Source organism: Lissotriton vulgaris, chromosome 6 (genome assembly GCF_964263255.1).
Source record: "Lissotriton vulgaris chromosome 6, aLisVul1.2, whole genome shotgun sequence".
In the NCBI taxonomy this organism is placed as follows: Eukaryota; Metazoa; Chordata; class Amphibia; order Caudata; family Salamandridae; genus Lissotriton; species Lissotriton vulgaris.
In genome coordinates, this window is record NC_141694.1 from 815,135,781 (window position 1) to 815,157,919 (window position 22,139).

A 22,139-nucleotide genomic window follows, 5' to 3' on the forward strand; every position below is an offset into this window, starting at 1 on the left:
CCTGACCACAAGCCCCAGGAGCCTCAGGGGCACAACGCGCATTTCCCACGCGCCAGGAGGCGCATAAAAACTCACCTGCTCCCTCATCCGCGAGGACGCGCGCGGGAAGCGCCGGGCCAAGCCCGGGCCCTCTGTGGCCCGGGGAGGACAGGACGGGGCTACCTCCCTTGGCTCTAGGTTAAGAGGAGGTACTTGCTTCCTTTTGGATTTTCTCTGTCTATTGACTTTGCCTTTCTCCAAGGACTTATTCCCTTCTGACGCGCACGATTTGTCGATAACCATTTTGCTACTTCCAAATCAAACTATGACTCGCAAGGGGGATAATACAAACAGTACTACATTGTCAATTGCTAGAGAAGTTGATAAAGGTGTATCTCTCCAGCCCACACAAACAGTAGACACATGGCAAACTTTATCGTGGTTAGATGACTTAAACACCCTCTGTAAAACTAAACATGTCTTAGTGCAATCACCACTTCCTGCCGAAAGCTCCTGTGTATTACCTGATACTGTTAGCCCCTTGCATCCCCTCCCATCACCTAAAAAAGCCAACATCGAAAACGCCCAAGGGATAGCATTCCCCCAGTTCTCATCTGCTAAAAGGAAACACAGTGGGGTTAATCACAATGGGAACCAATCAAAATTCCAAAAATTGAGCCCCACAGTCCCAGTCAGTAATTCTTCCACGACTCCTGAGGATACTGAGAAATTAGTCGTTCTAGCATCCCCTATACAGCTTGATCTATTATCCCTTATTGAACAACTGGTCAGTTCTATTATATCACCACTAATAGAAAAAATAAACACACTAGGGGACAGGCTGACCGGAATGGAGGAAACCATCAAGTCCAACTTGCTAGCTAATTGTTCCCACCCACCTTCTACTCCCAAAGACCCCAAGCCAACTACGCAAAACAAAAGGGCCGCAACCCAACCAATAGTTCCTAACGCACCAGCCCCAACAGCCCGCAAAACTTCTTCTAAACCTGTTTTGCCGCAGCCTACTGCTCCTAGAGCACAGTATAACAAAGTTGCTTCTATTCAACTTCCACCAGAGGCAGCTCCTTTTGTAGGTGTCCTCGCGGGAGTACCTTCACTTACACCTGGGAAAACCGAGAGCCAACATGATCTGCTGAACAAGGTTAAATTCTGGCTGACAAAAAACAGACCCCTGCCACCTAACCTCGAGGGTACAATAATGAGTGTTAGAAGGGTGGGTTGGCTGGGTTCCCTCCCAAAAGACATTGCTGGTGACCTAGTGCTCGTTAGGTTTAGGCAGAGACATATTGTTCCATACCTGCGTTCCTGGGCACCCCAAGTGGGAAACAGCCCACTTTCTGTCTGGGATTTGCATGATTTTTACCCTAGAACGCCATGCATCCCCACATCTAGTCTAAAGGTAGGCTGCAACATGTTAATGGGCAGAGGATTCCATGTATTGAGCGGCAGTAGCTTTCCCACCTGTACCCGACAGGAATCATTGTGTTATAGCCCTAAGTATTGGAACCCTTATTAATTACTGTTTGTTTTAAGCTTAACCTGAGAAAAGTACGCTATAATTAAGATATTTATCCCCACAGGTCGGGCAAAGTTTCTTTTAACTTGTAGATATTATGTGTTTTTGTATGTATGTTTTTACCGAACAGTTTTTTTTTTTTACTGTGCGCTTTTATGATTTTGAACCAAAATCGAATAAAGCTATACTGACTGACTGATATACTGCTCAATGAAGAACACTGAATCCTCACTATGTTGACCAAACGTTTGTACATGATTCGCCAACAATAACATATGTATATATAATACACCACTAGCTTGATATTCCTTTATCCAGTAAAATTCCTCAGCCTCACCCATTGCATTATTATTTTTGTTATAGGTGAAGTGGAGTATGTCTATAAATCTATGCTTGAAGTACCTACAAACAATTGCAGAATCAATAGAACAGAATCATCTAGGAGTTTTATAGTCAATACCTGCAGTGATCCATTTGCTGGCATGAGAAAGTCATGAAGCTCATTCCAAGCATACTCTACACATTTGAAAAGTGACAAAAAGGTGGAAGCACCTACATCGCGTAACATACATTTTAACTTCTTAGACCTCTGTACAGAGTAAAAGCTGGTTGAATGAACCTTTAGGTAGTAACACATTCCTTCTTCTGAAACCTTTGCTGAGAGTGAGCAGGGTGGTCACTTTACAAACAGCAATCTCTCCGCTGAAACCTATGAAACAGATAAAGGATCTGTATACTAGGCACCATGGAAACCCTGGGCCTTGTATTAACACACACCAGATTCTCTATTTTATAATTTAAGAAACACTGCCTCCTTTTCTTAGAACTATATACAGGGTTACACAACATGTCATTCCTCCTGACATCTCTCTACATTGTAATCTCTACATGTAAAAGGCTATACTGAGAAAGGTACCAATGTACGAACACATTTTCTATCAGTAAACATGGGGTAGAAAACCTTTATAAACAGCAGGCTATCTACTCCCATTACTCATCAGTGTAAAGATCCTGTGTTCAAGTTTCAGAGAAAATGTAGGCCTTCTACATTATTTTCACATTTTTCTTCACTGATTTTCTAAATATTCACTATTTAAATTTGACAAATAATCATCAGTCTCTTGAAAAGAACATGCTTTTAAAATATTAAAATATATTTAGTTTTGTTTATTTATTTATTGTTTCAGCTAACAGCCTTATTATATTTTAAGAACGTGCAATATAAAAACAACTCAATAAAAGCATGTGCACATCAATCTATCAATGTATTCATCGGAAACAGTAAAATGCAAGTACAATGAAGTGCTCAAAAATATGCCTGTGCATCAAAGGCATAAAACCTAAGCAAAGAAAAGCATGTTTAAATTCTTCAGATAGAGTAAAGTGCAGTGAAAAAGGTGTGCATTACCATCATAGGCAACAACCTAAATAAAAGAAAAATATAAGCATCACTATCATGCAGCTGTCCACCAGGGCCACCAGGAGCAAAGGGCAAGAGAGGACAAAATGGAGATCCTGGTATGTGTATTACAAGGTTCACCACAATTTTGTAGGCAATCATTGCAGGCAAAACAGACAAGGATAAAAGTGGATCACTGCTCCTAATATGTAAACCTTGATTTAGAGAATCAGGATTTTCTTTCAGGAAATACACTTATTCAATACACTTACTCAAATGGGATCCTCCACCTACGGGTGGAATATTTTCTTTTTAGGAAGGAGGAGGATTGAGACAGGTCAACTTTTGTGAACATCCACAAAAACAAAACTTTATTGGATTCACAAATATTTTGACGCTAGTTCTGCAAATACCTGTAATATAAGACGCAATATAAGTGGGATGGTGGAATTGATCACCCTCATTTTCAAAAAGGATTCAGAATAAGAGGTATTGTCGTACATATGGTAAAACATTGAAATGAAACCCAGCGGAATAAATGCACTACTTCCCTAATGATAAACTGGCAGATTTTCTGTGGTAGAAAATCCACCTGAATTAGCATATTCGGGTGCATTCCTTTAAATCTTCAGGTAGTGTAGATTTCCAAGACCTGCTCCTGGAAAACAAAATATTCTTTGTGAAACACTCAAACATCAGTGACATGAGTAAACTGCTTTCTACTCTCCATTTCATTGTGAACTGAACTCCTCTTGCCCACCTCACAGGGACATGTTTTAGCTGGTTTTTGCTCAGTTATCAGCACCAACAGAATACATCAAGTCCCTTTGTTATCAGGCACAATACTTGCATGTAGACAGCAGAAGAGGGAAATGGTCCTTGGTAAATCCTGTGGATATAGATACTTTAGTTGTCTCAATAGGAAGTATTTGCACACCTTTCATGTAGGAATATATATATATCTCTTTCAAACCGACCTGGAAATGGAGGTGCATATCTTATTGCATACATAATATATACGAATTACAATATGAAGACTAAATTTTTTGGATAGCAATAAGCATTTACTACAAGAAAAGTCTTTAACTTGCTGGCTTGCTTATTAACATTACAAAGATTAATGAACAAAATGTGACCACCCAAAACTTAGTGGGAGTCATGAACAGCCACAGGCTGTGTATCACCACTACCACAATGTCAGCATAAAATCGCAGAGGCGAACCCGCGAAGGGGCTCAGAAGCCGGTGCCATAACCCGGCGGCGCCCCCGGGAAGAAAAGGGGAGGGGGACACGGATTGGCGCGAAAAGGTCGGCACGAGGCAAGGTGTCCCCCTCTCAGCCCCCCCCCCCCCCCCCCGGCGGGGCAACAACCAATCGGGAGGGCGCGCGGGGTTCAAACCCCCCAATCCTCAAGGTGGCGCGAACCCCGAAGTACAGTTGGGGGGCATAAAAGCGCGGCTCCCCCAGGTAAGCTCCTAGCATCCAGGAGCGGGGGAGCAGCGCGACGGAAGTCCGAAGAGCTTGTTTATCGACGATGTGGGAGGCCTCGACGCGTGCAAGCACTTGAGGACAACGGTAGCCCGGGAGAATGCCACTGCGCTGCACAGCTGCCTCGACCGGAGCCTACTCGGCGAGCACAGGACCGACCCTATCCCGGTGCCACCCGGGGAACACAAAGCCAGCATTTGCACGGCGCGACCGGAGCCCACCCGGCCAGCGCGTGGTACAAGCGGAAGTACCGGACCTGGCCGGTGCCCACCCGGCGAACGAGCGACCCGCGGCAGACACCCGACGCAACCGGAGCCCACCTGGGTCAGCGCGGGACGATGGACGGAAAGCCCGACTTGACCGGAGCCCACCCGGCGAGTGGACGACGCCTGCATCAGAGGTAGGAGCTTGACGCGACCGGAGCCCACCCGGACCAGCGCAGGACTGCGAGCGACCGCCCGCAGCTAGGGCAACTCCCTCGCGGCCCTACAGACAGGCCCGTCACTCAGCTGGCTCATTGCAGAGACCTGACAGGGTAAGCGAGACGGCAAACACCCTCGCAGCAGGCTCTCCCCTCCCGGCCAAAAGTTCGCGGCGAGCCTGCTCCTTCCAAAGCGAGTGGTGGGGGGACAAAGAGGGAGAGAGGAGGGCTCTCAGCGCGAGGAGCGCAGGGGACTCGAGGGACAACACCAGGCGCCCCCTAGCGGTGGGAGGGCGCAGGGCAGCACCCGAGGGCTGGGCCAAATAAGCACGGGCGGCTACAAGGAAGCTGCTCAGGCCTGGTTAGCTGCAAGACAAAGAGCGGCGCCAAGGAGCTACAGCAAGTTTGGTGCAGGGGCATTGGCGGCAGCACCCCACCCCACCACAAGTTTATGTGGGCATAACACCGCGGCAGCACCCCACGCAGGACACATGGCAAGGAAAGGGGGCAAACAGCAGGAGCAAGATGACCTGCAGGACCTACTAAAGAGGATGCGAGCAGCCGCGGCAGTGCATCGGGAGGAATGGCTGCAGCAACAGCTCAACCGCGACCCTGGGCAGGGGACCAGCAGACAACAACGCGGCGAGGGCGCACCACCTGCAGAAAAGAGGCGGAGGAAGATGCCAGCGAAATTCGCAGAAGCAGCGAAAGTCACGAAAGCGCCTGGAAAACGGAGCCAGCCACCTGCAGCCACCACGGCGGCGGAGGGACCGGTCCAGGGGCCCAAGGACACAGCTACTGACGGTGAGCAAATTAGCGCAATAATTCAGGAATGTTGCAGGGCTATGGCGCCAATGTTACTGAAAGGATTGGGGGTGCAAGGCACATTGACACAAGGGGCGCAAGCAAACGCGGGACAGGGGACGGGGCTGACGGGAGGAACCACAAACCCACAGAGGGGGGAGACCACAGGGTTACCCTGGCACTTGATCAACCCAGGGGCGGCGCGACAGCACCACTTGGTGCCGGCACCCGCGGAGGGGGAGACAGGGTCGCCCACGATAGCCTGGGGTATGGCCCCGCCAGCAGTCCCGGCCCCGGGTCTAGGTCCATCACCCGAAACATATGTGCGGCCCTCGCCAGGTCCGGCATCCTTGACCACCAGAGCCACGGGGCTAGCTAGTCTCATACCCCTAGCGGTGAAAGAAAGGATCTGGAGGAAAGAGTTTATAGATATATTCTCGTTGCTGGAGATTCAGTTAGAAGGGCTGGATTTAACAACGTGTGATAAAAAGGAGGAAGATAGGAAGGAGATAAGGAGGGAGCGCAAGGAGCGGACATTTGACAATTGGTTAGACGCATTCAGGATCATGGCATTCATTAGAGTCGGAAAGTTCCCGCGCTGTGCGGCCGATCTATGGCTGTACGAAGCCAACATACACAATGCTCAGCGACAGTTCCAGGGTGACGCATGGCTAGAATACGACAAGGGCTTCAGGCTAAAAATGCAGACACACCCTGAGATGGAATGGAACGAGGAAGACGTATCAGGGTTCATCCATAAGATGATGGTTGCGAAAGAGGTCAGGACATGGGGGGGAGAAGCGAACACTCCTTTCGGCCCCCCTTTCAGAAGGGAAGAGGGAGGCCTTTTCAGCCATTCCAGAAGAATAAGCACGCCAGCGCAGGTAGAGGGGCACACACCAACGGGCCACCGACTATATGCTGGAAATTTGAGGCTGGGGAATGCACATATGGGTCTGCATGTAAATTCCAACACACATGTTCCACGTGTGGGGGGGGCACCCCGCAGCAAGCTGTAGGCCCAAGGACGACCCCAAACGCGACAAAAGGGAGAAAAATACCCAATGAGGCAGGCGGAAGGGGCGGAGAGTGGGCGGAGGAACACGACTGCACCCCGCTAACGTGGTCCCCCGTTAACACACAGAGATTGAGGACGCTAGCCAACAGTTATCACAACAAATCAGACGCAGAGACACTAGTACACGCATTGAGAATGGCTTCCCTATTCCCTTTAGCGGCCCCCTTCCCCCCCGCCTGTGACAAAAACTTGAAGTCAGCAATGCAACACCCAGGGGTGGTGGCCAAGAAGATAGAGAAGGAGAGACAACTAGGCAGGATTGAGGGCCCCCTCCTGGCCAAAAGGGGGAGGGAACTAATCATATCACCGCTGGGAGTGATACCAAAAAAGGAGAAAGGGCAATTCCGGTTGATCCACCTTCTCACGTTCCCAGAAGGCAGGTCAGAGAACAATGGAATTGAAGCTGAGGTGTGCTCAGTAACGTATTCCACGATCGATGACGCAATAGACCTGATAAAGACCACAGGCAGCGGTACCCTCATGCCAAAGGCAGATATCGAGTCAGCGTTCCGCCTGCTCCCAGTCCACCCAGATAGTTTCCACTTACTGGGTTTCCAGTGGGAGGGACAATACTATCACGACAAGGCAGTGCCCATGGGATGCTCAGTGTCATGCGCATACTTTGAGCTGTTCAGCAGATTCATAGAGTGGGCACTGCAGGATAGGCACCCGGCAGGCGGGAAGCTACATTACCTAGACGACTTCCTGTTTACCGGCCCAGCAGGGTCCTCCGTGTGCAAAGATACACTGGGGGCATTTACTCAGCTAGCGGGCGAGCTAGGGATACCTCTGTCCAAAGACAAAACCGAGAGGCCAACCACGAAGATCGTGTTCCTAGGGATCGAGCTTGACTCAGTCACAGGGACATCTAGGCTACCCCCCGAGAAGGTAGAAGTATTCAGACAGGACATAAGGAAGCTATGCGGGCGAGACAAGGCCACATTGAGGGACATACAGCAGCTCATAGGGAAACTGAATTTCGCAACAAGGGTCATACCGGCAGGCAAGGTGTTCGCAAGGCGTTTGACACAGCTGACACGGGGCCTTAAGCACAGGCATCACCACGTGCGGCTCGGGCCCGAAGTGAAGAGGGACCTGCAGATGTGGGACACCTTCTTGACGGATTTCAACAGGGTGCTGATTTGGAGGGAGGGCTGGCTGACCAGTAAACAAATCGAGCTATACACCGATGCATCAAGAAGCACAGGGTTTGGGGCTATTTTGAGGAAACAATGGTGCGCAGGCCAGTGGCCCAGTGTCTGGCACAGGCAAGGCATAACGGGCAACATAACATTTTTAGAGCTCTTCCCTATCGTAGTGGCGCTAGTAATTTGGAAAAGGGAACTACAGGACAAGAAACTGACACTGTGGTCAGACAATAAGGGCGTAGTGCAGGTGATTAACAGAGGGTCGGCCAGGTGTCCAGACACACTGAGACTAATGCGGCTTCTGGTTACATTGCAGCTGGAGGGCAACATAGAGCTGCGAGCAAGGCAGGCACATACCAGGGGTGGAGAACCAGGTAGCAGACGCACCCTCAAGAAACATGATGGGCAAATTCAGGGAGCTGGCACCCAAATCAGAGAGGAACATGACCCCCTTCCCAGCCCAGCTGTGGGACCTGGCAAAACAGACCTGTCGGAACTGATTACACACGCCCTTGCCCCCGCAGCAGCCAAACGCTACAGTAAATACATACAGACAGTGATGTGAGTGGGGGGCATCCAATCCCTAGCTGACAACGATGACACCAACAGGGCAGTGGAACAGTTCATTGGCTGGGCCTACAGGGAAGGGAAATCGAGGTCGTGGGCACAGGCCCGCCTAGCAGCCGTGTCACACTACGCAAAACTAGAAACAGGGCACAACCTTAGTGCATCCCATTACATCAAGGCAGCAATGAAGGGGTGGAGAAGGAAAGAAGGAAAGGCGGTGGACACAAGACGCCCAATAGACTTTGAAAAGCTGGATGTGCTACTAGAGGCACTGCAGGGCGTAACAACAGACGAGTACGAGCAGCTGCTATTCCGGGCCGCGTTCTCCACGGCCTTCTTCTGGGCATTTCGCATCAGCGAGTTAGTAGCACCAGCCAGAGATGGGTTGGCCGAGCACTGCATTCAGGCCAGCGATGTGACGCCCAGGGCGAAGGGAGTAGAAATGGTCCTAAGGCGGTCAAAAACAGACCACAGGAAAAGAGGCCTTAATCAAATTACAGTGTATTCAGGATCAGAGACACTGCGCCGTGTGCTGCCTGCGGGCATTCATGGTAGTGCGCCCAGTGGGGGAGGGGCCACTGTTCAAGCACAGGGATGGCACGCACCTCAGCAAATTCCAGTTCACAGCAGTAATGCGCCTAGCGCTCAGCAGGGCAGGCCTGCCCCCAAGGGGCTTTAGGTCCCACTCCTTTCGGATAGGGTCGGCCACGACCGCAGCACAGCATGGGATGCCCGAGGCAGGAATACAAGCGGCAGGAAGATGGCGCTCGCAAGCATACAAAACATACGTGCGCCCTCAGCTGCTATGACCAAACGGCGCGCGGGGCAGCCTTGTTAGTGGCCGTGCTTTCATTGTTCCAACAGGCAGCAGACTGCACCTAGTCTGGGTGGTGGGCCACTCATTTGTCAGACGAATGGAGGCATGGTGGAAAACAGCGGGGCGTTTACTAGGGGACAGACCAACATACACATGCATATGGTGGTTCGGTCGGTCAGGCATGCGCTGGGAACAATTGGCGGCAGCCCTCAAAGGCCTACGCCAGGACGCAGGTCGGCACCCGGACGTCTTGATCATACACCTGGGAGGGAACGACCTAGCCGGGATGGGGCGGAGAGCGCTGCTCCTTGGGATACAAAGAGACCTAATCGAGACGTCCAGGGTTTTTGGGCGCACAACAATAGTATGGTCCGAGCTAATCAGTAGAAGGGAATGGCAAGGAGCAGAATCCTACAAAGGGGTGGAAACCTCAAGGAAAAAGCTGAACCTCGTAGTGAGCAAGTTTTGCAGGTTAAACGGCCTGGGATCGGTCAGGCACGGGTTGATACACACGGGCCGCCCAGAGTACTACGCCAGCGATGGGGTGCACCTCTCTGAGGAGGGCATGAGAATCTTATTTGCCAACCTGTGGTGCGCCATGGTACTGGCGGGATCTCAGTAAAAAGCAGGACTTAGGGGGGGGAGTTGCAGGAAGATGGCAGCCTCCCTGGCGGCGTGGCGAAGGGCTACTCTGAGAACGGTTGGTACGGAGGCACACCGGAGGGCCGTGCGCCCGAATAGGTCTACTCACCTTCAGATGCCGCACGGCTGGGTGAGGTGGACTAAGGAAAGTGACCTTGGGATGCCTCACGGCTGGGATTCGTTGCTACAAAAGGGAAGGGGTAGCAAGCAAAGACGGCGCTCGCAGCCCAGCCCCCGCCGGATGGCAGGGCACAACAAAGTCAGACAAGGTAGCGAGGCGACCTAACTCTGGGGACAAAGGCTACCCCCTTCCCCGCGCAACCGAGGCGCAAAGAAAAATCCAACCTACCAAAGAACCGGCCCAAAGGGGCCAAGAGATGATCACAAGGAAATGTAGAATGATATAACATGCAAAGTACAAATATAACTGTTTCCTTGTAACCCTAATAAATTGCGGCCAACAAATGACCACCACAAGACAAGAAGTGTAGTGGCTTTTCTTGGTGGGAGGGGAAACAACCGAAGGGGTAAAGATGATGCATGCATGTAGAGTGGGGCAGAGTGCGAGGGTTATCGCAGAGGCGAACCCCCGAATGGGCTCAGAAGCCGGCGCCATACTTTGGCAGTGCCCCCGGGAAGAAAAGGGGAGAGGGACACGGATTGACGCGAAAAGGCCGGCGCCGGGCAAGGTGTCCCCCTCTCAGTCCCCCGGCGAGGCAACAACCAATCGGGAGGGCGCGCAGGGTTCAAACTGCGGCCAACAAATGACCACCACAAGACAAGAAGTGTAGTGGCTTTTCTTGGCGGGAGGGGAAACAACCGAAGGGGTAAAGATGATGCATGCATGTAGAGTGGGGCAGAGTGCGAGGGTTATCTCTAATATGGCTTCAATACCACCCATTACATGTTTTAGCCCTTTTCACCGCTCAACTGGCTACAAAGAGTAAGATCAAACCCAAAAATATGCAGGGCACTTTTTTATTGTCAATTGCTTCGATTTGTATGGACAGACTCACTTGTCTGTTAAAAAAAAAAAAACACTTAAAACGCTGGAATTCACTCCTATTTATTTTGATGCAATAGATTTTCAAACTTTTGGTCGACAGCGAGGCACCCATTTGCATTTATTTCTTTTTTTAAATGTTTCTAATGCACGGACAGGCTAGAAGTCATTGTACAGTAGTATGAAACGCAATACATCAAATAAAATATGTACACAATAATCCATGAAACATACAGCATTTTTTTTTTTAAAGAAACAGTGACAATCTAGTGACAGTATAGCAATACTAATAACATGACGCTCTTTGGTCAGTGTCCTTCTACTATCTGAAGAACCACTTATTTGTGTTATTTATCCCTAGAAAACTATTGAGATCTGTTGACAATGGCCTATTCATCGTTTCTAAATTAAAAGTATATTAAAGCATTTTAGAATGCTTTCCACATAAATCTTGGATAGGAAACCAATTGACACATATTTAGAAAGAATTTGGAAATATTCCTTTTTACGGAGCATTAGATTGGAGTAGGTTTCTTAAGAAACTGAGTGTTTGGATACCAGTCATATGTTTTTTTTTAAAGATGAATAGCAATGGCGAAAGCGGGCAGCCCTGCTTAGTGCCACACGTTATATTAAAGAGCTCTGAGAGGAACCCATTGGCTCTCAGGCAGGCCGTGGGCCTAGTGTAAAGCAAGCTGATTAGATTGATAAAGTTGGGACTGAGTCCTAGTCTGGCTAATATCGTAAACAAGTAGGGCCATTCCAGGAAATTGAAAGCCTTAGTGGCATCTAGAAAGGTTGCGATGGCCTGTAGTTTAGGGTCAATTTGATGGATAGTAGTAAAGAACGTACGCAGGTTATGGGCAGTCGATCTGCCTGGAATAAAACCAGATTGGTCTGGCTACAAGTGGTAAGATTGGTTGTAGCCGGTTAGCAATCAGCTTGACCAAAATCTTTGCATCCACATTGATCAAAGACAGGGGCCTATAGGAGTCGCATAGGTTGGCCTGTTTGTCTGGTTTTAAAAGTGAGATGATCACCGCCTCCCTCATAATTGGCGGCAGCACCGCACATTCCAAAGAGTCCTGATAAACGTCCAGCAAATGAGGCGCAAGTTCATATGTGTTGTAGAAGGACGTTGTCAATCCATCCAGTCCGGGTGCCTTGGCACCTGGGAGACCATAGATGACTTACGTTATATCCTCCACCAAGAACAGGACATCTAGGTAGGCTCTAGGGGCATCACTTAGCCAAAGAAGTTTGATGGAGTCAGGATATGCGAGCAGCTGAGGGTGTAAGATGTGCTGTGTAGCAGTGTATAGAGAGGAGTAGAAGTATGTGAGATGTTTGTGAGTGGCTTGTTGTCCCCTTTTGGGGTCATATTGTCATCTAATAGCTCATGTATGAAGGCAGGGGTAGCGTGTTGTTTGAGTGTGTTGGCAAGGGTCCTGCCAGGTCAATCTCCCTCGCCTTAGAATCTTTCCACAGGAATCTGGTCTCCCTGAATGCCTCGTCCTCAAATTCTGATATTTTCTCCCTCATAGATGCAAAATATGAAGGCTCCCCGGCTGGAAGAACAATAATTCTGAGGTCCTGATTTCCTTTTCCAAAGTGGATAGCGTATACCTGATTGATTTGATTTTAGCACCCCGCTTGTTTAGAGATACAGGCACCTCTAATAACTGCCTTGAAGGCTTCCCATAGAGTGGAGGAGGATTCAACCAACCCTTCATTAGGGGAAAAGAAATTAGTTATTTTGGTTATTATGTCTTCTTTAAAAGCTGCATCTAGTAGGGCGTGGGGTGGGAGGCGCCAGCTGAATGCACGGAGCACAGTCAGGGGTACCTTCCAGCTTAGAAAAACAGGGCATGATCTGAAAGCGTATGGGGCATATGCAATACGTCTGTGGTCCAGCAGGCCACATCGCTAGTAACCAGCCATGAGTCCAGTCTGGACCAGGCTCTGTGGTGTGTGGTGATGCAAGTACCCTCCCTGACTGTCGGGTTTATACTACACCAAATATCAATGAGATTGTGGTCTAAAATAATGGAGTAAAGATGCTCTGGTGTTTGGGCTATGGGCGGAGCCAACTCTATCTAATGCATCAGTTAATGGGACATTAAAATTGCCCCCCAAATGACTGTCACCTCCAGCCGCCACCACTCTAGCCCAAACCTCCATGAAGAACTGCGGGTCATCCACATTCAAGCCATAAGTTGTCACAACTGCCATTTTTGTGGACATCATCGCACCAATAAGTATAAGGAACCTTCCATCTGGTTGATCTGTACTCAAGTGGTCTTCCAACCAATTCCGCACTTTATCAGCAAAGAAACTCCCTGTGCATAGTCCGAGTAAGGGGCCGAGTGCACCTCTGCCCAGTATTTATTGCACAACGTAGGGTCCAATACCCTCTTAAAATGTGTTTCCTGTAGGAAGCACACATCTATGTGATGCCTGATCCAATATGCATGCATCAATCTAGATTTTCTGAAATCATTGGGACCACAAATATATTTCAAGTTGTAAATTTTACCTCAGACATTTTGTTGAAGGGATGTATGAGATGTGCATGCTTGTGAGACAATTTTATTGTGAGACGTGGGCAAGCCCCTGAAACCAAGGGACCTAGATTGTAAGTACACATGGCTAGGCGCATAAGGTTGACTTCTAGAACTGTTGTACACTACAGTAAGGCGAGTCCGCAACAAAAGTAACCTCATGTCTGAAAAAAGTATAACTTCTCCCCTCTCCCACCACCCACACCAGCCTCCCATATAGGCCGTGAATTAGTGCCTCCTCGTCGCTGAATACCCCCCGGATAACATAGAATGAAGAGCCCATGGGACATGTCTCTGTGGGGCTAGGGTCGCTGGCATAAACCTGCCTAGTGGCAGGGTGGCCAGATCATAACAGGTGTTGATGAATCGATAACATGACATATAAGACAAAGTAAACTTAAAACAGTGTGAGGGCATTGCAGGCACTACCACATCGGATTCCAAGTCTAACTCGTTGAGCGAGAATGATACCGGATACAGTTCCAGGGTGTGTCAGAGCTCAGTGATGTAGTTAGTCATTATCGCTGAGATTTGGCTCAGGTTTAGGACCCTGCGAGGACTGTAGAGGCAATTTTTGGCACAGATATGTTTAGCGAATTTGAGGGCTGCCTTGGCATCAGTAAAGAAATGTGTCTAGTCATCATGCGTCATCTTCAGCTTAGCTGGGTACAACATAGCATATGGAATAGATGCACTAAGTAGTTTTCACTTCACCTGCGGAAACTCCCTGCACGCAGCTTGAATGGAGGTGTATAGTCTGGGAAAAAAACATAGTGTATTCCCTTGATGAATGATAGGGCTCTTGGTTCTAGTGGCTTTTAGTATTTCATCTCTGTCCCTATAGTTCAGGAGTCGGGCTATAATAGGGCAAGGAGCCGCCCCTACTGGTGGCCTGGGGCTGAGCAAAACATGCGAGCATTCAACGATCATAACTGATGACAGTACCGGTCCAAACAGTTTGCCCAATAGATTGTCAATGAACGGCTCTATTTTCGGAATCGCTGTGATCTCCAGCAGGTCAATAATTCTAAGGGAATTGTGCTAAGACCATGCCTCTAAATCTCCGTTCTTCGCTTTTATCACAGCTAGAATCTTTTCCATGTCAGAGACTTGTGACCTGGATTCTGCTTGGAAGGCTTGGGTATCCGAGAGTCTGTTCTCTAGTGTGTCCAGGCATGTCTAATGAGAATCCACTCTTTTCTTGACACTTTCAAGATTAGTCGTGAGGGCGTCTATTTTGTTTTCAATTGTCTTGATGGTAGAGTGGACATCTAGCATTATTGCACGAAGATCTTTCTCCTGATTCTCCCCCATGTCCTTAGTACCATGAGCTGTGTCTGGATCCGGCCTCAGAGGTGTGAGTGTGGTGTTTATTTTCAAAGGGGAGTTTGGTTTGTTTGGGATCTGTTTTCGCCATCACTCCCAATGACCACTTTAAGCTCAGTCTTGCTGCCCTCTCGAGTATTCCTCCCACTCGCTGGGGGGCAGCACCCTAGGACAAGCAAAGAGGATGGGGGGTCCACACCCCCACACACAAGGCAATTTGCTGCCCATGTACGATGGGCACAGGAGCCCAATCCCCACCCCTCCGTGAGCCCAAAGATGCCCCCACAGTGGCAGTAACCCAGAGCAGGGGGGCAGATCAAGCTCAGACAGAGCGTTGCATCGCAGGAGACTGCCACCCATCCGGTCTCACTGCTGCAGGCCAAAGGGTCCAGTACAGAGAGGCCGAGCCAGCAGCAGGCTCCCGCTCTGTTTGACTAGCCTTGCACTCACCTCTCCCGGCCAAATAAGTGCCTCGAGGATTTAGACTGCTCACACTCCCGGCCTCTGATGCAGGCACCAGACGTCCTCCTGAGCCGGCGCCTCCTGAGCAGCGGCTTGCAAGGTTGGTCAGTGATGTCACAGGCCGGATCAGCTGTCCTCACTGGTGCCCAGTTGAATTTGCTCAGATGCAGTAGCGCTATGCCACCGGCAGTCCTCCCGGCCACAGTCAGCTCGACACTCTGCAGTTGCAATGTCGAAGCTCTGTCTGGACGCCGAGACAGGCGACAGGCGACGGGGAGGCCTCACCCGTTCAGCAAGATGGCGGCAGCTTCTCAGGTATTAGGACCGCGACAAGGTAGGCGCTGAAGCTCTGGCAATATTCAGTTGTCGACCCCTCAATGCCCCTCATTCAGGTCAGAGAGGGGTAGGGTGAAGCAGCACTCTTTAGCAGTCATCGATTCACAGTTATAGCGATGATATCGTAGGATATTTAGACCTGGCCTGCAAAGCCCCTCCAAAAGATAGCCATCCTGCAGCTTGGCAAGCCACACCCCCACCAGTCATAGGTTTAAGTGATATAGAAGATTAACATGGAAACATAGTTTCAAGGAGATAGAAACTGCCCTATTAGGCAATACAGGAGAAGGAATACCTCAGAGTAGAGGTGGACGAGCCAAGAACTTAATGAGTAGAGCGGAGCCAAGAATTGGCTCTAGCTCTAAATCATTCAACAAACATGTTAGAGTAGGATAAGGTGCATTTAAATTCAAGAAAGTATTTCCTTAACACACAGAAATGTTTCAACTTACATTCCTGACCCCGTCATTACAATGAATGCTACTGAACTGAGAGGCATGTCCATTATCATGCATACATTAGTTGGTGGTTTGATTTGTTCTATAGCTGGAGTAATATTATAGACTATTAAATCAAAAACACCAAGGTTTCTGTATAGTGCACATCTTGTACTCACATGTTTGAAGGAGATCTCGTAATAATGAACAAAACGGAAGTGCAGTGAAATAAAGTATTTTCATTGGATCACACAATTTGGTAGAGACGGGATCTTTGTGCTCAAAAAATAAACAAGCATTAGCAAAGCCAAGCGGCCTGGTGCCAGCTGCTGCCTTTTGGCTACTGCAATTCAGTTTGTGTTCTGTTTTGGTTTCGCAAAAATATTTTTGGGGTAAACTGGTGTTGTCTCATCAATCTAAAAAAAATTAAACAACTGGTTAAAAGCAAAAATATTTCCTGGTCTGCAAATAACACACATTACTAGTTCCTGGCTCTGACAATAACTACTTATTGTGTGGCTGTACCTCTGAAAGGCATCATGTTGTAACTTACAGTGAACTCAGTCAATGGCTGAAGAGAACCGACTCATTGCCCCATGATACATGCTGGAACGGGTGGAAGAAAAATGTGAATGACACAACAGCAGACAAATGGAGGACGCCTGACTGAAAAGTCCTGTAGCACACATTCATTTCATAAATTCAAATGGTTTGATTAGCACCAGAGCTAAAAAAGCAAAAAAGCTAATTGATCTTCCATTTGATGCTAGCCTCTTTGCTAATGCAGTTTTAATACATTTTTAGCTTCCTCATACAAAGGCCGTTTTGAACCTGAATGGCTTGTTGGTTGAGGTGGTTGAGGGGCATTGAGGAGATAGAGTGTGTCAGAGTGTATGGCCTGAAAGTGTGTGTATGATAAGCAAGGCTGCCGCTGTAGGTGAAGGTGAATGAAATAACATTTGTCTGTATCTATAAAATTAATGGAATTATAGCAATTGCACATTGTGTGTAGTACAACATCTGAACAACAATACACAGGGCCAGTAGTATTATGCAGTAGGGGAAAGCACCAAATTGTGGGCCAAGGTTGACTAAATTATGCAACAAGAATAGCCAAATTATGTGGCATACTACAGCACATTTTATTTCATGTTGCTTCATTATTTGAGAATTATTGTATACATGGTAATCCTGTTTTAGCAACAATGTCACCTCATTGGTACCAGATTACCAACCAAGTACAGAAATAAGCGACTGAAAGATGACCAGCTAACCTTTGCGAAGGGCCTTCGATTCACGCATACATGTTACAATGTTTTAGTAACTTTTGATATGTTCAAGCTAGAAACAATATTTTTTGGGTTAAAATCTGCAGATTATATGCCAGATGGTGGATTATGTGGCAAAGCCATAATTATGCAACAAAAAAAAGTTGTGGCCGCAGAATTGCAGGATTTCAGTGGCCCTGGCAATACCTAATACTTGTGATGCTACATTGTGCCATATGCTTGTTCAAGTCCATCCTGAGCAGGTTTAGCCTAGTGATTCATGTGTTACCTAAGAGTGTGTAAAAGGAAGAGATGGAAGCCCACAGATGTAGAGCAGTAGAAAATATGCTAGGAGTCTTATAGGACAGCCGCATATTTCATAGCTTCTGCGGAAATGTAGAGCGCCCGATAGAGACTGTGATGGGACAGAAGTGATATTGATAACCTGGATATCTATGCCACCCCTCCTCCACATTTACATGGCAAACCTTATAGGCTATTAACCAAACACAAGACTTTTTTTGTACAGCTCACTTTCTGAATGGAAGTATTTAGAAATGCTTTCATATGCAATAAAGACCAAACAGGATAGTCAGTGAAAAAGGTATTGAGCATTATCTCACATCCATATAATTTTTTATAGATCTATTCATTGTTCACTCACACTCAGTTCTGTGATCTGCATGTTACACCTCTTTGTAACAGGCACAGTAACCATTTGCTCTACTTTAGGATGAGCTGAAAGTACTAATAGATGAAGTAGGAGCATTAATCACCTGAGTTATCTTGACACTTTTATTGTTGCATTACACTGCTGACACCAAAGTAAATGTGTAGCACCTGCTTTTAAAACAAAAAGTTATTTTGATCACAGCACCCCACAAGGTCAGTGCCAGGTTCACCAAGTGGTAGATCCCACAGGAACAGAACAATGCCATAAAAAATCAGAGATGTTCATCATAAATTATCATTTGAAACTCACAAAACAACATTAAAAAAGCAGTAAAAAACTCTACTATTTACCTGGCTCACAGTCTGATCCTAAAACACAGCGATTTAATTTTTGCAACCTCGACCAGGACCAGGGACCATTCCCTGCCTGAATGTAGAGCGGGTGGCGGAGATGAGGAGGGGGTCACGGGAAGAGAGAAAACATGTCCTGCACTATAGGGACCGGCATGTTTACAGTGCATGTTCCAAAAATGCACGTACAAAGCAGTTCAGAGTCTTCTGTCAAATTGCAAAATCTACACTTTTGTAAAAATGCCGCAATTTTTACAAAAGTGCCAGCGAAATCCAGACATCCAGACCAGCCCTTCTATTGGCCCAGTGGCTCTTGCCACTGGGTCAATAGACAGACCCCCCAGGATATAGCGGCATGGATTAGCAAATTCACAACCAAGGGAAGGCTGTACATGGTTTGGCTATGGAATTCTGTGTGATCATGTGGCTTTCATAATTGTTTTTTCAGGTGGCTCATCCTTTCCCTTTTTTCTCCACCCATGCAACCTTTTTCATGTTATTTTTTATTTGCAGGCACTTTGGGGCAGTTTTGTATTTTTGGGAGGAGCACTTGCCTTGTGTTTTTTATATTTACCTCTCACCCGTGGTTTCCCATTGTGAATCTGTCTCAACAAGTTTTCCATTTTTTTGCCATTTGCAGGTGCTTCCGAGTTACATGCATTTTTAATCATTGCTTCCCTATGCTTTTTTAACGTTCCATTCAACAATTGCAATGCCTTTTCGCCCTCTGAAATACATCCAGTAACACAAAATATATTTGCAGGTGAGTTACGTGACTGCGCCCCAACCCTAAGATTTTTTGGATTCCAAGGGAACAACGAGCCACCACAACAAAAGTAGGATGGAGAAGTTTCTGCAGCCTGTGAAGGCTGTGAAGCACAGATCACACCTGCCTACCCATATAACCGCAGCAGATCGGGCCAAACAGTACAGCGCTGTGATGCATGCTGATGGTGGTGTGCTGTTTTGCAGTGTGTGCAATGTGGCGGTGGACCACATCCGAAAGCACACAGTGGATATGCATGTGCGGTCCCAAAAACACTTGAAGCGCTGTTCAGATGATCCAGACCCTCACTCTTCACCAAAACTTGCCCGTCAGATGACTGTGAACTCACTTTTCACAAAGAGTACAGCTGCCGGTGCCTCAAACCAGGAAATTATAAGTGAGTGGGTCAATGTCTGCACAGCACTGAACATTCATCTGAGCAAAACCGACCAACCTGTGTTGCGCAAGTTTCTCCATGAGCGAGTTCGAAATGGTGGAGCGATACCTGGAAGTCATAAGCTTCAAGAACGTTATCTCCCAGAGAGATCTCCCAGAGAGATATAGAGTAGCAAAGAACGAGCTGAAAGAACACTTGCAAGATCAGTGTTATATTTGATGAAACACCTGATGTCGAAAGGCGTTGTGTATTGAATGTGTTGTTTGTGGTGGTCTCTGCACAGGGTGGCCATCAGATCCACACCCACCTAGCAGACACAGTGTTCCTCTCACAGTGCAACCATGGGACTGTAGCGCAAGCAGTTGTGAAGGTGCTCACAGAATATAGCATAGCCTTTCAGGACGTCATTTCCTTTAGCACTGACAATGCAGCATACATGCTCAAGGCATACAACATTGTTTTGAGAAATCTGTACACAAACTCCATACATATCACCTGCTTGGCACACATAATGAACCTTATTGGCGAGTCATTTAGGACGCCTTTTTTGGAGCTTAATGCTTTCCTTCTGTACTTCTCGTGCATCTTTTACATGGCTGATAGCAGAAAGAGAAGGTACCTGCACCATCTTGCTGGGAACCATGGGATGAATCCACGGATGGCACTTGACCCTTGCATTACCCGGTGGAATTCTTGGTTTGCTGCTGTTCAGTACCATTGCAAGCATTTTGAGGCCTATGCTGGGTTTGTTGAGTCTGAGATGCAACTCAGCAAGTCTCCCCCAGATTCCCTTGAAAATCTGCAAAGGGTTTTGAACAGCGACCAAAGAAACTGCATTAAAGTGCAATTGGACATTGTGGCCGAAAAACGCCAAAACATTTTACATCTGAAGGACTTATTCCAGAGTCAGACACCAGGGACAATGAAGGTGTATGATTATTTGGAGGACCTTTACATAGACCTAACAAACAATTCAGTCCTCACTCTGGAGTCACTCCAAGCATTTATACAGACCACTGCAGGGGCTAAATTAACTCTGACACAGGCAAAAAAGATAACAGCCCAGCTTAATGAAGCTTTTGAAAATTGTCTGGAAATGGCGGGCAAATACATGGGGGAGGCCCAATCAGGCATTGGGTTCTTGAAGCAAGTGCGCCTTTTCAATCCTGCACGACTCTGCATCCTGCCTAAGGATAAGAGTGCATATTCTGCCATCCCTGGTTTCAGCGAAGTTCCCGATCAGGAGCTTTGCCTCTACTTTAAACATGTAGGCCCAGAAGCAGTACAGGCATCTGTTTCTGGAGTGATTGACACTGACCTCTTTTGGCGTGGGATGGCTGACCGCATTCAAGTCCTTTCAAAGCTTGCAGCTGTGTCCAAGGACTGTGTGACCAGTTCTGCAGATGCTGAAAGGAGCAACAGCATCTACAAAATTATTTTGTCAGCCAGAAGACGGTCTCTCTCAGAGCAATCAATCCAGGCATTATTGTTTTTGCATTATAATCAGCACCACAATATTGGGCTAGATTTGGACTGCTCAGAAGAACTGCAAGATTAACATGACAAGCATACAGGTTCCCTGGGCATTTATTCATTAACATGTTTATGTCCTATATGTAGCCTTGAATCCAAACAAAGTGTCTACATTGTAAATAAACCAAATATACATAGCTTCATGTTGTTAAATAACTCAAAAAACAAAGATATCTGTGTTTGATATAGGAAAAACTGCCAAACAAATGCTGCAAAATTGCCGCTAAATTTCCATATTTGTGCCGCAAAATGTCCATATTTGTGCCGCTAAATTTCCATATATGTGCCCCTAAATTTGCTAATCCATGCCGCTATATCCTGGGGGGGTCTGCTTGAGGTCGCCAACCATATTTGTTAAGTCCTACTTGCGATGGGTGGGAGGGCTGCACATGGTTTGGCGATGGAATTCTGTGTGATCATGTGGCTTTCATAATTGTTTTTTCGGGTGGCTTATCCTTCCCTTTTTTTCATTGTTGAGGTACTCTCAATTAAAATTTGACATTTGCATTGTAGTAATAAAAGTGTGGATGTGTGTCTATTCGAGTTGTTTCTCTAAATAACACACAGACACACACATATATGTGTGTGTATATATATATATATATATATATATATATATATATATATGTATGTATATATATGTATATATATATAGGGTTTCAGAATAAGATACAGGATTTATTTATTAAAAATGGAGGAGGGGTGGCAGAAAATCAGCAAATGTGTGTGAGTGTGTGTGTATGTGACATTACAATTTGACAGTTAATTTTAATGCAAAACCATATATTTATACATTATAGTAAACATGTACTACTTAACTTAAAATGAAAGCCCAATATTCAAATAATTTACATCATGAAATATGAAACAATATTTTAAAAAACAAACAACAAACTATAATTTAATTTGTTTAAGAAATATGTACATTCATATGTCTAAATATATAAATATACATTGATATATAGATAGATAGATAGATAGATAGATAGATAGATAGATAGATAGATAGATAGATAGATAGATAGATAGATAGATAGATAGATAGAGCATTGACAATGTAGGCCTCACTTTTGGGACCTATTGGCTTTGCAAATGTTTTTAGCCAAACTGTATAGAATCACGGATGCTGTGCAGCATGGCTATAGTG

General features: G+C 46.9%; 1 protein-coding gene across 1 annotated transcript; it reads left to right on the forward strand.

The window, feature by feature from the left end:
* The first annotated feature begins 19,137 nt into the window (after positions 1-19,137).
* LOC147708037 (CGG triplet repeat-binding protein 1-like) lies at positions 19,138-19,626 on the forward strand. Its single transcript, XM_086925701.1, has one exon. It carries the CDS (start codon positions 19,138-19,140, stop codon positions 19,624-19,626), a length of 489 nt encoding a protein of 162 aa, XP_086781827.1.
* The last annotated feature ends 2,513 nt before the right edge of the window (positions 19,627-22,139 follow it).